The sequence below is a fragment of the Caretta caretta genome, chromosome 7, assembly GCF_965140235.1.
Source record: "Caretta caretta isolate rCarCar2 chromosome 7, rCarCar1.hap1, whole genome shotgun sequence".
Taxonomy (NCBI): domain Eukaryota; kingdom Metazoa; phylum Chordata; order Testudines; family Cheloniidae; genus Caretta; species Caretta caretta.
In genome coordinates this window covers 126,548,635-126,564,575 of record NC_134212.1, presented here as the reverse complement: position 1 = coordinate 126,564,575, position 15,941 = coordinate 126,548,635, and the positions used below count along the sequence as shown (strand labels likewise).

At 57.9% G+C, this 15,941-nt stretch overlaps 1 protein-coding gene across 3 annotated transcripts in view; it reads right to left on the bottom strand.

Annotated features, from left to right (window-relative positions):
• ABCC2 (ATP binding cassette subfamily C member 2) overlaps nucleotides 1-15,941 on the bottom strand; it is a 74,031-nt gene that overhangs the window by 50,643 nt on the left and 7,447 nt on the right. For 2 of the 3 annotated variants that reach the window (XM_048857241.2, XM_048857240.2), the window contains exons 2-3: nucleotides 6,618-6,791; nucleotides 5,908-6,054 (exon numbers count right to left, since the gene is read on the bottom strand). In XM_048857241.2, the coding sequence (XP_048713198.2) occupies nucleotides 5,908-6,054; nucleotides 6,618-6,674 (204 nt within the window). In that variant the 5' untranslated portion in view covers nucleotides 6,675-6,791. Of the gene's footprint in view, nucleotides 1-2,372; nucleotides 2,412-5,907; nucleotides 6,055-6,617; nucleotides 6,792-15,941 lie in introns of those variants that run through there. The other variant, XM_075131143.1, reaches the window with a different exon arrangement.

The window sequence follows — 15,941 nt, the reverse complement described above, 5'->3', positions numbered from 1 at the left end:
TGACGGACCATTAAGGACCATCAGCTGTACAACTGACCCACTGAAAGAAGGAGTGGACTACATCCACCCTGATGGAATTGGCCCTGTCAGCACTGGTTCTCCACTTGTGAGGTAACTCCCTCCTCTCCATGTGCCAGTATATTTATGTCTGCATCTGTAATTTTCACTCCATGCATCTGAAGAAGTGAGGTTTTTACCCACGAAAGCTTATGCTCAAACAAATCTGTTAGTCTTTAAGGTGCCACCGGACTCCTGTTTTTGTGGATACAGACTAACATGGCTACCCCGATACCAGACACACCTTGGGACTCAGCAAGGTGTGCAGGGACCTGCCTATGGACAGAACTCTGAGGGTTTTCCAGGCCATGGGATGGGCAGTTTGTCTTTGGGACAAAGAAAGCAGAGACCACATGGCAAGAGACTATAAAAACCTGCTGCAGCTCCTCCATCTTGTCTTCGATCCTGCTTCTGACCTCTGGAGGGACTTTGCTACAAACGGAAGCTCTACACAAAGGTCTGATGACCCACCCCAGCTGGGGATGTTCTCCAGAGACTTGATTTGAACCTGCAGCTTATTCCATCATTGCAACAAGCCTGAACCAAGAACTTCGCCATTGCTGTGTGTCATTGATTCCATTTAACCAATTCTAGCTCTCATCTCTATCTTTTTCCTTTTATGAATAAACCTTTAGATTTTAGATTCTAAAGGATTGGCAACAGCGTGATTTGTGGTAAGATCTGATTTGTATATTGACCTGGGTCTGGAGCTTGGTCCTTTGGGATCGAGAGAACCTTTTTCTCTTTTACTGGGGTATTGGTTTTCATAACCATTTGTCCCCATAACGAGTGGCCCTGGTGGTGATACTGGGAAACTGGAGTGTCTAAGGGAATTGCTTGTGTGACTTGTGGTTAGCCAGTGGGGTAAAACCAACGTCCTCTCTGTCTGGCTGGTTTGGTTTGCCTTAGAGATGGAGAAACCGCAGCCTTGGGCTGTGACTGCCCTGTTCTAAGCAATTTGTCCTGAATTGGCACTCTCCTGTTGGGTCCCGCCAGAACCAGCCTCGTTACACGGGGGTACAGCGCTGCGATGCCAGTGTAGACACCGTGTGATTACAGCGCTGTGATTGGCCTCCGGGAGGTGTCTCACAATGCCTGTTCTCACCTCTCTGGCCATTGGTTTGAACTCTACTGCCCTGCCCTCAGGTGACCAACCGTCAGCCCCCCCCATACATTCCTCTGCAAATTTGAAAGTCCCCTCCCTGTTTGCTCGGTGATGCATGCAGTGGTCTCAGCGCATCTTTCCGGGTGGCCACGCCTGCTCCACGCACCAGATGACCCCCAGCTTGGAGCAATGCCGAGCTGCTGGACCTCATCGGCATTTGGGGAGAGGAGGCAGTGCAGTCCCAGCTGCGCTCCAGCCATAGGAATTATGATACCTACGGGCAGATTTCTAGATGCATGACAGAAAGGGGCCGTGACCGGGACACGCTGCAGTGCAGGGTCAACGTGAAGGAGCTGCAGGACGCCTACCACAAGGCGCGGGAGGCAAACCGCCGCTCCGGTGCTGCGCCCATAAGCTGCCGGTTCTACAAAGATACTCAGTGGTGACCACACCTCCACGGGGAAGGATCCTGTGGATACTTCGCTGCCTCGCGTGCCAGTCGAGAGTGGGCTGAGCCAGGGGAGGCAATCTTGGACGAAGAGGGGGAGGGGGACCCAGAGGCAGAGGATGACTCGGAGGTCAGAGATGCAGGCAGCCAGGAGCACGTTTCTACCCCGGAGGAGCCTAGCCAGTCACAGCAGTCAGAGCTTGGCGAAGCGCAAACAGGAAAGGAGGCCCCTGGTAAGTGGATCTGATTTTGGGAATCGCTGAAGCGAGGTGCTGGGGGCAGGCGGGTTGCAGGAAGCAGGCTTGTCTCCCGTCTCACGCCTAGTCTGAGCGACGGAACAGGCTGTTGATACACTCCCTCACTTCACGGGAATCTGCCTCCGAGATCTATAGGAAACACTCGTGGATACATGGGGCAATCCACTGCCGCAGGTTGCTCAGCAGAGCTGCTTTGTTTCTTGCCCCATTAACGGTAACTTCCCCGCGCCACTGTGCCGTGATGGATGGGGGGACCATTGCTGCACACAGGCTAACTGCACAGGGGCCAGGGTGGAAGCTGCAGGCTTGGAGAAGAGCCTCCCTTAATTCCCTGCTTACCCTCAGCAGCGAGATATCTTCCATAATGATCACCTCCTGTGGAAAGTGTGGGGACAGGAATGATTATCAGGCCCACCCTACAGTGCTGGCTCTCCCCAAGTGCCACGTGCCCAGTGTATGGCAGGGTCCAGGAACAGTGATTTACCCTGCCCCTGCGGCTACTCACCATTTTGGGGGTCTTGTGGCTCATGTGTGCTTGTCTGGGGTCAGTCAATTAGTGACAGGTGTGTGCGTATTGGCTGTTTTAAAGCACCGAATCAGTGTTGTCTGTGTTGCAAACAATATTGCTTCTGTAAAATGTTGCATTTAAACTTCACAGAGATGACCTTGGGAGCACAGCCTCCCTCTTTGTTATCGGTGGCAGAATGGTTGTGTAGTATTAGGAAGTGTCCAAGAAGAATAAGGAGGACTTTCTGCGCGAGGTTATGATGCACTCCGCCGCCGAGAAAAAAAGAGTCGAAGGAGTGGCAGGACAGCAAGAAAAGGGACTGAAACAAGAATGCAGCACACCAGAAAGAAGCCATGGAGCAGCTCCTAACAGTTATGGAGTGCCAAGCGGACATGTTCCAGGCGACACTAGCTCTTCAAACCGAGCAGCTCTGTGCCCGCCCTCCCCTGTAGCCGCTGTTGCCAAACTCTTTCCCATGCACCCCCCCCCACCCACACTGCCAACACAGTTATCAACCTCCTGGCTCCACTCTACCCGCAGCATTCCACTCCTCCTGCTCACAGTCCAGCAGTGCAGACTCCCACTACCCACTGCACTCAACACCCATCCCTCTGTAGTTTGGCCCGGCTGAAGTACAGCACCCGCTACATCTTACTCCAAAGGAGAAGGTTGGGTATGATCCCTGGACATACACAAATCTGTGGCCGTCCTGGGACCCCTCCTCCTCTTGAGACCTTCCCTTCCCCCTTCCCCCTTCCTGCTGATGATTTCTTTCGTTTGACTCTCTCCTCTCGTTGTTGTCTTTCCATAAAAGAATTGTGTGTGTTTATTTGAAAGCAATCTTTATTCTATCATGTGAAAGCAAAAAAAGCACTGCAAAGCAACATACAATTATGTTAAGGCCCCTTCTTGCATCATGTGCACCAATCACCTCCTAGCATTACAAGCACTGCAATCCCAAGCATAGCAACAAATATTAGTGGCTTTCAGCTTCAAATTGCTGCCTCAAAGCATCCCTGATCCTTGTGGCCCCGCGCTGTGCCCCTCTAATAGCCCTGGTCTCTGGCTGTTCAAACTCAGCCTCCAGGCGTTGATCCTCTGCGATCCAGCCCTGAGTGAAGCTTTCACCCTTCCCTTCACAAATATTATGGAGCGTACAGCATGCTGCTATGAGCATAGGAATATTGTCATCGGTCATGTCCAGCTTCCCATACAGGCATCACCAGCAGGCTTTTAAATGGCCGAATACACACTCAACAGCCATTCTGCACTTGCTCAGCCTGTTGTTGACAGGCTGCTCCTTGCTGCTGTCAAGGTGCCTTGTGTATGGTTTCATGAGCCATGGCATTAAGGGGTAGGCGGGGTCTCCCAGGAGCACAATGGGCATTTCGACTTCCCCTCTGGTGATCTTGCGGTCAGGGAAGAAAGTCCCTGCTTGCAGTTTCTTGAACAGGCATCCGATGAAGTGAGCTGTAGCTCACGAAAGCTTATGCTCAAATAAATTGGTTAGTCTCTAAGGTGCCACAAGTCCTCCTTTTCTTTTTTTGAACAGGCCAGTGTTCCGAAAGATGCATGCATCATGCACCTTTCCAGACCAGCCTGCATTAATGTCTGTGAAAAGCCCACGGTGATCCACAAGCACCTGGAGAACCATTGAGAAATACCCCTTCCGATTAATGTACTCAGTGGCTAAGTGACTGGTGCCAGAATTGGAATATGTGTGCCATCTATCGCCCCTCCGCAGTTAGGGAATCTCATTTGTGCAAAGCCATCCACAATGTCACGCACGTTGCCCAGAGTTGTCTTTCGGAGAAGGATGCGATAAATGGCCCTGCACACTTCCATCAACATGACTCCAATGGTCGACTTTCCCACTCCAAACTGGTTAGCGACTGATCGGTAGCAGTCTGGAGTAGCCAGCTTCCACAGTGCAATCGCCACATGCTTCTCCAGCGACAGGGCAGCTCTCATTCTCATGTTCTTGTGCTGCAGGGTTGGGGTGAGCTCATCACACAGTCCCATGAATGTGGCTTTCCTCATCCGAAAGTTCTGCAGCCACTGCTTGTCATCCCAGACGTGTATCACGATGTGATCCCACCACTCAGTGCTTGTTTCCCGAGCCCAAAAGCGGCGTTGACTGTGGTCAGCACCTCCGTGAATGCCACAAGCAATCTCGTGTCATAGCTAGTATGCGTGGCGAGATCAATGTCGCACTCCTCTTGCCTTTGCAGTTTAAGGAATAACCCCACTGCCACTCGTGATGTGTTGGTCAGAGCGAGCAGCACACTGGTCAGCAGCTCGGGATCCATTCCTGCAGCCCGAAAGAGGCAGGGCCCAGCGCGCAGTACACAAACCGTTGAGAGATGGCACCAAATGCGGACGGAAGCAAAGGGATTGCTGGGATGCAAAGCAATGCATCATGGGACATTGGGACAAGACCCAGGATGCCCTGCAACCCCTTCCGCCTTCCCACAAGTCTTAGTGGCAAAAGAGAAAGAGGTGCTCTGTGGGATAGCTGCCCAGAGTGCACCGCTCCGAATAGCGCCGCAAGTGTGAACACGCTACTGTGCAGGCAGCTGTCAGGGTGAACACACAACAGCGGTTTTCCTTCGGTGCTTTCTGAGCGGCACTGTAATATTGCAAGCGTAGACATGCCCTTAAGTCATCAGGTTATTCCATCACTGCTACAAGCCTGATCCAAGAACTTTGCAATTATTGTATGCATGTGATTCCTTTAACCAATTTTAACTCTCACCTTTCTTTCTTTCTTTCTTTCTTTCTTTCTTTCTTTCTTTCTTTCTTTCTTTTTATAAATAAACTTTCAGATTTTAGATACTAAAGGATTGGCAACAGCATGATTATTGGGTAAGATCTGAGTTGTATATTGACCTAGGTGTGTGGCTGGTCCTTTGGGATCAGGAGAACCTTTTATTTGACAAAATTGGTTTTAAAGAACCACTCATCTTTAAGTCTAGTGTTTTGGGTGGTGATACAAGGACTGGAACGTCTATGGAAACTGCTTTTCTGACTTCTTGTTAGCCAGTGTGGTGAAACAGAAGTTTACTTTTGTTGCTGGTTTGGTATATCTCATGGGAGAATAACCACCAGTTTTGGGGTGTGTCTGCCCTATTTCTCAGCAGTTTGTCTTGAATTTGGTATTCTCAGTTGTGACCCATGGAGGCACAGTTACACCAATGCAGTGACCACTGCCTGAGTGTGCAGGGAGCCTGGAACCATCACTCACCAGCCCTCCAGCTGAATGAGTGGTTCGCTCTGGAATCTAAAGGTGCACAGTTACATTTCTATATTAACTACTTCACTGCAGCCTCTGTTAGCAGACACATCTAATCAGTGTGCTGCTCCCACAACCCATCTGTCCCCTAGGCTATGGCCCCTATGGCCATATGATGCTAGGGAGTTTTCCCGAGATTCAGCCTAAACCTCTCTTTACTGTTTCCTCCCTTCACCCCAGCTCTGTCCCCTCGATGACCCAGTGTGAATTCAGCCAGTGGCAGGCTTGGCAATCTCTTACCCATGTCACGGTGTACAGAGCAGGGTTTGTGTATTGGACAGCGGGGTTCCTGCTGGCGGGAGTTGGGTGGGGGTATTGGCCAAAGTCCTCTGCAAGCGTGAAGGCCAGTTCAGCCATTGCTGTCAGTAAGAGCAATGTGGTCAGCGCCTGGGGGAGAGCAGCTGTTAGGAGAGACACTGGCCTTGTCCCTGCCTGTTGGACTACTGGGGAACACAGCCGTAGGTCTGTCAACACCACCGCAGGGGAGACAAGTGGTGGAAGTGGTAGCATGCCCACAAGCCCCACACCCTGTTACATCCCTCCACCCCATGCAGGCCTAATATTAACCCTCTAGTCCAGGGCCATTCCCAAGGTCCTGTTCCATCTGTCCGGGTCCACATGCCTCCTTCCTCATGAGTTCATGCCATTCTGGCCTTATGAGCACAAAACTCCAATACCCCACAAAGCCCTCATTCCCACTGTGTTCTCCACCCTGCACCCCATTACATACCTCCAGTCCAGGGCGTTCCCCAACCTACGCCCCAGTACACCCCATTACATCCCATTCTATCCCTCCAGCCCAGGACGTTCCCTACTCCATTCCCCATTCCACCCCGTTACATCCCTCCAGTCAAGGGCATTCCCCACCCCTGACCCCATTACAGCAGATGACATCCCTCCACCCCGGCCCCATTATCCCCCTGGTTCTGTAGGGCCATAGGATGCTGTACCTGCTTGGTGAGGTAGATTTTGGTTAGAGATGATTTCTTGGTCCTGGGTTTAAACATGGGAAGAAGCTGCCAAGGGGATGAAAGCCAGAGAAAGCCCAGAGGGATCCAAACAAGCACGGTCTGTTCAAAGCAGAGCGGCAGGTCGGGCTGCGGTACATCCAGTAAGGAAGCGTTCTGGGTGGGGCAGACACAGCGAGAGCAGAATCGGAGTCACACCACAAACTCACCAGCATCCCCTGCCCGGAGCACCACTCCACCTGCATGCACCCTGACGCCATGCGCCCAAGTGCCTCTCCCGCTGCACACCTCAGCCTTCCCCTGCAGGCAACCTGAACCCAAAACACTGAGAGCATCCCTCCTGCTTCACCTGCCCGACCCCTAACCCCTCAGACCTCCCCCCTAAACGCACACCCAACCCCACATTCCCCACAGCACCCCTCCCCTTCACCTGCCCGACCCCTAACCCCTCAGACCTCTCCCCCTAAACGCACACCCAACCCCACATACCCCACAGCACCCCTCCCCTTCACCAGCCCGACCCCTAACCCCTCAGACCTCTCCCCCTAAACACACACCCAACCCCACATACCCCACAGCACCCCTCCCCTTCACCTGCCCGACCCCTAACCCCTCAGACCTCTCCCCCTAAACGCACACCAAACCCCACATACCCCACAGCACCCCTCCCCTTCACCTGCCCGACCCCTAACCCCTCAGACCTCTCCCCCTAAACACACACCAAACCCCACATACCCCACAGCACCCCTCCCCTTCACCTGCCCGACCCCTAACCCCTCAGACCTCCCCCCTAAACGCACACCCAACCCCACATTCCCCACAGCACCCCTCCCCTTCACCTGCCCGACCCCTAACCCCTCAGACCTCTCCCCCTAAACGCACACCAAACCCCACATACCCCACAGCATCCCTCCTGCTTCACCTGCCCGACCCCTAACCCCTCAGACCTCTCCCCCTAAACGCACACCAAACCCCACATACCCCACAGCACCCCTCCCCTTCACCTGCCCGACCCCTAACCCCTCAGACCTCTCCCCCTAAACGCACACCAAACCCCACATACCCCACAGCACCCCTCCCCTTCACCTGCCCGACCCCTAACCCCTCAGACCTCTCCCCCTAAACGCACACCAAACCCCACATACCCCACAGCACCCCTCCCCTTCACCTGCCCGACCCCAAACCCCTCAGACCTCTCCCCCTAAACGCACACCAAACCCCACATACCCCACAGCACCCCTCCCCTTCACCTGCCCGACCCCTAACCCCTCAGACCTCTCCCCCTAAACGCACACCAAACCCCACATACCCCACAGCACCCCTCCCCTTCACCTGCCTGACCCCTAACCCCTCAGACCTCTCCCCCTAAACACACACCAAACCCCACATACCCCACAGCACCCCTCCCCTTCACCTGCCCGACCCCAAACAGCCTCAGCACATCCCTCCCCTAATCATGCACCCAACCCCATATACCCCACAGCACCCCTCCCCTTCACCTGCCCGACCCCAAACCCCTCAGACCTCTCCCCCTAAACACACACCCAACCCCACATACCCCACAGCACCCCTCCCCTTCACCTGCCCGACCCCTAACCCCTCAGACCTCTCCCCCTAAACGCACACCAAACCCCACATACCCCACAGCACCCCTCCCCTTCACCTGCCCGACCCCTAACCCCTCAGACCTCTCCCCCTAAACGCACACCAAACCCCACATACCCCACAGCACCCCTCCCCTTCACCTGCCCGACCCCTAACCCCTCAGACCTCCCCCCTAAACGCACACCCAACCCCACATACCCCACAGCACCCCTCCCCTTCACCTGCCCGACCCCTAACCCCTCAGACCTCTCCCCCTAAACGCACACCAAACCCCACATACCCCACAGCACCCCTCCCCTTCACCTGCCCGACCCCAAACCCCTCAGACCTCTCCCCCTAAACACACACCAAACCCCACATACCCCACAGCACCCCTCCCCTTCACCTGCCCGACCCCTAACCCCTCAGACCTCTCCCCCTAAACGCACACCAAACCCCACATACCCCACAGCACCCCTCCCCTTCACCTGCCCGACCCCTAACCCCTCAGACCTCTCCCCCTAAACACACACCAAACCCCACATACCCCACAGCACCCCTCCCCTTCACCTGCCCGACCCCAAACCCCTCAGACCTCTCCCCCTAAACACACACCAAACCCCACATACCCCACAGCACCCCTCCCCCTCACCTGCCCGACCCCTAACCCCTCAGACCTCTCCCCCTAAACGCACACCAAACCCCACATACCCCACAGCACCCCTCCCCTTCACCTGCCCGACCCCTAACCCCTCAGACCTCTCCCCCTAAACGCACACCAAACCCCACATACCCCACAGCACCCCTCCCCTTCACCTGCCCGACCCCTAACCCCTCAGACCTCTCCCCCTAAACGCACACCAAACCCCACATACCCCACAGCACCCCTCCCCTTCACCTGCCCGACCCCAAACCCCTCAGACCTCTCCCCCTAAACACACACCAAACCCCACATACCCCACAGCACCCCTCCCCTTCACCTGCCCGACCCCAAACCCCTCAGACCTCTCCCCCTAAACACACACCCAACCCCACATACCCCACAGCACCCCTCCCCTTCACCTGCCCGACCCCTAACCCCTCAGACCTCTCCCCCTAAACGCACACCAAACCCCACATACCCCACAGCACCCCTCCCCTTCACCTGCCCGACCCCTAACCCCTCAGACCTCTCCCCCTAAACGCACACCAAACCCCACATACCCCACAGCACCCCTCCCCTTCACCTGCCCGACCCCTAACCCCTCAGACCTCCCCCCTAAACGCACACCCAACCCCACATACCCCACAGCACCCCTCCCCTTCACCTGCCCGACCCCTAACCCCTCAGACCTCTCCCCCTAAACGCACACCAAACCCCACATACCCCACAGCACCCCTCCCCTTCACCTGCCCGACCCCAAACCCCTCAGACCTCTCCCCCTAAACACACACCAAACCCCACATACCCCACAGCACCCCTCCCCTTCACCTGCCCGACCCCTAACCCCTCAGACCTCTCCCCCTAAACGCACACCAAACCCCACATACCCCACAGCACCCCTCCCCTTCACCTGCCCGACCCCTAACCCCTCAGACCTCTCCCCCTAAACACACACCAAACCCCACATACCCCACAGCACCCCTCCCCTTCACCTGCCCGACCCCAAACCCCTCAGACCTCTCCCCCTAAACACACACCAAACCCCACATACCCCACAGCACCCCTCCCCCTCACCTGCCCGACCCCTAACCCCTCAGACCTCTCCCCCTAAACGCACACCAAACCCCACATACCCCACAGCACCCCTCCCCTTCACCTGCCCGACCCCTAACCCCTCAGACCTCTCCCCCTAAACGCACACCAAACCCCACATACCCCACAGCACCCCTCCCCTTCACCTGCCCGACCCCTAACCCCTCAGACCTCTCCCCCTAAACGCACACCAAACCCCACATACCCCACAGCACCCCTCCCCTTCACCTGCCCGACCCCAAACCCCTCAGACCTCTCCCCCTAAACACACACCAAACCCCACATACCCCACAGCACCCCTCCCCTTCACCTGCCCGACCCCAAACCCCTCAGACCTCTCCCCCTAAACACACACCCAACCCCACATACCCCACAGCACCCCTCCCCTTCACCTGCCCGACCCCTAACCCCTCAGACCTCTCCCCCTAAACGCACACCAAACCCCACATACCCCACAGCACCCCTCCCCTTCACCTGCCCGACCCCTAACCCCTCAGACCTCTCCCCCTAAACGCACACCAAACCCCACATACCCCACAGCACCCCTCCCCTTCACCTGCCCGACCCCTAACCCCTCAGACCTCTCCCCCTAAACGCACACCAAACCCCACATACCCCACAGCACCCCTCCCCTTCACCTGCCCGACCCCTAACCCCTCAGACCTCTCCCCCTAAACGCACACCAAACCCCACATACCCCACAGCACCCCTCCCCTTCACCTGCCCGACCCCTAACCCCTCAGACCTCTCCCCCTAAACGCACACCAAACCCCACATACCCCACAGCACCCCTCCCCTTCACCTGCCCGACCCCTAACCCCTCAGACCTCTCCCCCTAAACGCACACCAAACCCCACATACCCCACAGCACCCCTCCCCTTCACCTGCCCGACCCCTAACCCCTCAGACCTCTCCCCCTAAACGCACACCAAACCCCACATACCCCACAGCACCCCTCCCCTTCACCTGCCCGACCCCTAACCCCTCAGACCTCTCCCCCTAAACACACACCAAACCCCACATACCCCACAGCACCCCTCCCCTTCACCTGCCCGACCCCTAACCCCTCAGACCTCTCCCCCTAAACGCACACCAAACCCCACATACCCCACAGCACCCCTCCCCTTCACCTGCCCGACCCCTAACCCCTCAGACCTCTCCCCCTAAACGCACACCCAACCCCACATACCCCACAGCACCCCTCCCCTTCACCTGCCTGACCCCTAACCCCTCAGACCTCTCCCCCTAAACGCACACCAAACCCCACATACCCCACAGCACCCCTCCCCTTCACCTGCCCGACCCCTAACCCCTCAGACCTCTCCCCCTAAACGCACACCCAACCCCACATACCCCACAGCACCCCTCCCCTTCACCTGCCTGACCCCAAACCCCTCAGACCTCTCCCCCTAAACGCACACCAAACCCCACATACCCCACAGCACCCCTCCCCTTCACCTGCCCGACCCCTAACCCCTCAGACCTCTCCCCCTAAACGCACACCAAACCCCACATACCCCACAGCACCCCTCCCCTTCACCTGCCCGACCCCTAACCCCTCAGACCTCTCCCCCTAAACGCACACCAAACCCCACATACCCCACAGCACCCCTCCTGCTTCACCTGCCCGACCCCTAACCCCTCAGACCTCTCCCCCTAAACGCACACCAAACCCCACATACCCCACAGCACCCCTCCCCTTCACCTGCCCGACCCCTAACCCCTCAGACCTCTCCCCCTAAACGCACACCCAACCCCACATACCCCACAGCACCCCTCCCCTTCACCTGCCCGACCCCAAACCCCTCAGACCTCTCCCCCTAAACGCACACCAAACCCCACATACCCCACAGCACCCCTCCCCTTCACCTGCCCGACCCCTAACCCCTCAGACCTCTCCCCCTAAACGCACACCAAACCCCACATACCCCACAGCACCCCTCCCCTTCACCTGCCCGACCCCTAACCCCTCAGACCTCTCCCCCTAAACGCACACCAAACCCCACATACCCCACAGCACCCCTCCCCTTCACCTGCCCGACCCCAAACCCCTCAGACTTCTCCCCCTAAACGCACACCAAACCCCACATACCCCACAGCACCCCTCCCCTTCACCTGCCCGACCCCTAACCCCTCAGACCTCTCCCCCTAAACGCACACCAAACCCCACATACCCCACAGCACCCCTCCCCTTCACCTGCCCGACCCCTAACCCCTCAGACCTCTCCCCCTAAACACACACCCAACCCCACATACCCCACAGCACCCCTCCCCTTCACCTGCCCGACCCCTAACCCCTCAGACCTCTCCCCCTAAACACACACCCAACCCCACATACCCCACAGCACCCCACCTGCTTCACCTGCCTGACCCCTAACCCCTCAGACCTCTCCCCCTAAACACACACCAAACCCCACATACCCCACAGCACCCCTCCCCTTCACCTGCCCGACCCCTAACCCCTCAGACCTCTCCCCCTAAACACACACCAAACCCCACATACCCCACAGCACCCCTCCCCTTCACCTGCCCGACCCCTAACCCCTCAGACCTCTCCCCCTAAACGCACACCCAACCCCACATACCCCACAGCACCCCTCCCCTTCACCTGCCCGACCCCTAACCCCTCAGACCTCTCCCCCTAAACGCACACCAAACCCCACATACCCCACAGCACCCCTCCTGCTTCACCTGCCCGACCCCTAACCCCTCAGACCTCTCCCCCTAAACACACACCAAACCCCACATACCCCACAGCACCCCTCCCCTTCACCTGCCCGACCCCAAACCCCTCAGACCTCTCCCCCTAAACGCACACCAAACCCCACATACCCCACAGCACCCCTCCCCTTCACCTGCCCGACCCCAAACCCCTCAGACCTCTCCCCCTAAACGCACACCAAACCCCATATACCCCACAGCACCCCTCCCGTTCACCTGCCCGACCCCAAACAGCCTCAGCACATCCCTCCCCTAATCATGCACCCAACCCCATATACCCCACAGCACCTCTCCCCCTTCACCTGCCTGACCCCTAACCCCTCAGACCTCTCCCCCTAAACACACACCAAACCCCACATACCCCACAGCACCCCTCCCCTTCACCTGCCCGACCCCAAACAGCCTCAGCACATCCCTCCCCTAATCATGCACCCAACCCCATATACCCCACAGCACCCCTCCCCCTTCACCTGCCTGACCCCTAACCCCTCAGACCTCTCCCCCTAAACACACACCAAACCCCACATACCCCACAGCACCCCTCCCCTTCACCTGCCCGACCCCAAACAGCCTCAGCACATCCCTCCCCTAATCATGCACCCAACCCCATATACCCCACAGCACCCCTCCCCTTCACCTGCCCGACCCCAAACAGCCTCAGCACATCCCTCCCCTAATCATGCACCCAACCCCATATACCCCACAGCACCCCTCCCCTTCACCTGCCAGACCCCTAACCCCTCAGACCTCTCCCCCTAAACACACACCAAACCCCACATACCCCACAGCACCCCTCCCCTTCACCTGCCCGACCCCAAACAGCCTCAGCACATCCCTCCCCTAATCATGCACCCAACCCCATATACCCCACAGCACCCCTCCCCTTCACCTGCCCGACCCCAAACAGCCTCAGCACATCCCTCCCCTAATCATGCACCCAACCCCATATACCCCACAGCACCCCTCCCCCTTCACCTGCCTGACCCCTAACCCCTCAGACCTCTCCCCCTAAACACACACCAAACCCCACATACCCCACAGCACCCCTCCCCTTCACCTGCCCGACCCCAAACAGCCTCAGCACATCCCTCCCCTAATCATGCACCCAACCCCATATACCCCACAGCACCCCTCCCCCTTCACCTGCCTGACCCCTAGCCCCCCAGAGCACCCCTCCCCCTAGACACCTCAGAACATCCCCTCCCCCTAAACAAACCCTGACCCCAAACCCCTCCCCAAACACCCACTCAACTCCTAAGCCCTCAAAGCACGCCTCCCCCTAAACACACACCTGACCTCCATCCCCTCAGAGTACCCCTCCTACACACTTGTACAATAAATACAAAATTCAAGAATTAGAATGAATTTAAATTTGGTTGAGGAAATAGATTTGTGCTGTAAAGAAAGGTCCTAAGCAGCAAGCAGAATGAAGGCCTTGAAAATAATGAGTTACCAGGCCAGAAGGAATGAAGTAGGGAGGACGTCTTGTTCAAGGAATAACTAATGAGATAATGGGAAGTTTCTAAAAAAAGCTTCTGGTGATAGGGGTGCCTGCTGATGGCTTTCTATAAGGCAAAGAGAATTTGTCATAAAAGGAGCCAACATGACCCTTCCCAACCCCACACACGTGCTACAGCCTGGGTGAACCCAGGTGCCCCGGAGAAACTGGGGCAGCAAGGAGGGAGGAAAGGCCTTGGGGAGAAAGGTGGTGGTAAATGTTATCTGGATTAAGACTGGACACCTCGTTCCCCTGCACACCCCCAACCCCATCCCCCCAGAGAACACCCCCGACACCGTCCCCCCGGGAGCCCTCGTCCCCCTGTGTGCCCCCGACCCCATCCCCCCAGAGCCCTCATCCCCCTGTGCACCCCCGACCCCATCCCCCCGGAGAACACCCCCGACACCATCCCCCCGGACTCCAGCCCCCAGGAGCCCTCGTCCCTCTGTGCAACCCCGACCCCATCCCGCGGGAGACCTCATCCCGCTGCGCACCCCCGACCCCATCCCCCGGGAGCCCTCGTCCCCCTGAGCACCCCCGACCCCATCCCGCGGGAGCCCTCGTCCCCCAGCGCACCCCCGACCCCATCCCGCGGGAGCCCTCGTCCCCCTGCGCACCCCCGACCCCATCCCACGGGAGCCCTCGTCCCCCTGTGCACCCCCGACCCCATCCCCCTGGGAGTCGTCATCCCCTTGCGCACCCCCGACCCCATCCCCCCGGGAGTCGTCATCCCCTTGCGCACTCCCGACCCCATCCCCCCGGGAGTCGTCGTCCCCCTGCGCACCCCCGACCCCATCCCCCGGGAGCCCTCGTCCCCCTGCGCACCCCCGACCCCATCCCCCCGGGAGCCCTCGTCCCCCTGCGCACCCCCGACCCCATCCCGTGGGAGCCCTCGTCCCCCTGCGCACCCCCGACCCCATCCCCCGGGAGCCCTCGTCCCCCTGCGCACCCCCGACCCCATCCCCCCGGGATCCCTCGTCCCCCTGCGCACCCCCGACCCCATCCCCCCGGGAGCCCTCGTCCCCCTGCGCACCCCCGACCCCATCCCCCCGGGAGCCGTCGTCCCCCTGCGCACCCCGGACCCCATCCCCCCGGGAGTCGTCGTCCCCCTGCGCACCCCGGACCCCATCTCTGGAGCCCTCATCCCCCTGCGCGCCCCCGACCCCATCCCCCTGGGAGTCGTCATCCCCCTGCGCACCCCCGACCCCATCCCCCCAAAGCCCTCGTTCCCCTGCGCACCTGTCATGAATTATATCTAATTGATCACGCACACAAACTGCTGCGACTTATACCTGATAGGTCACGCACAGTTCGAATCTAGGCTGAGGCACACGAACAAAGTCCACAACTGCAGAGTTCCCAAAGATATTAAGTTTATTACGCTCGAGCGTGGTGCACCCCTGCTATTCAGGAGGGGACCCCGAATGCAGGTTATACAGAGATTATATACCTTTTAGCAAAGCATGTTGCCCTCGTCGGAAACCTTAGCCAATAGACAAACCCTTCCCTTATCTACCACCTAACCCTGCTAAGTGCACCCCCCCCCCCACAAACCATTACTTCAGCTACACAGCATGGTCCTAAAGCAATGCACCAGTAGCCTTTCTTTACAGGATGGGAGGCTCGCATCAAGGCCAGGAGGCAGGGAGTTAGAAACAGACAAAGAACAGAAACCGGGAGTCGAGGCAGGCTGGAAACAAGGAGGGGGGGTTTTCACAAAAATGCAGTATCTAAGAAACTCCTCCTGGTGCATAATGTGTTTGCTTTT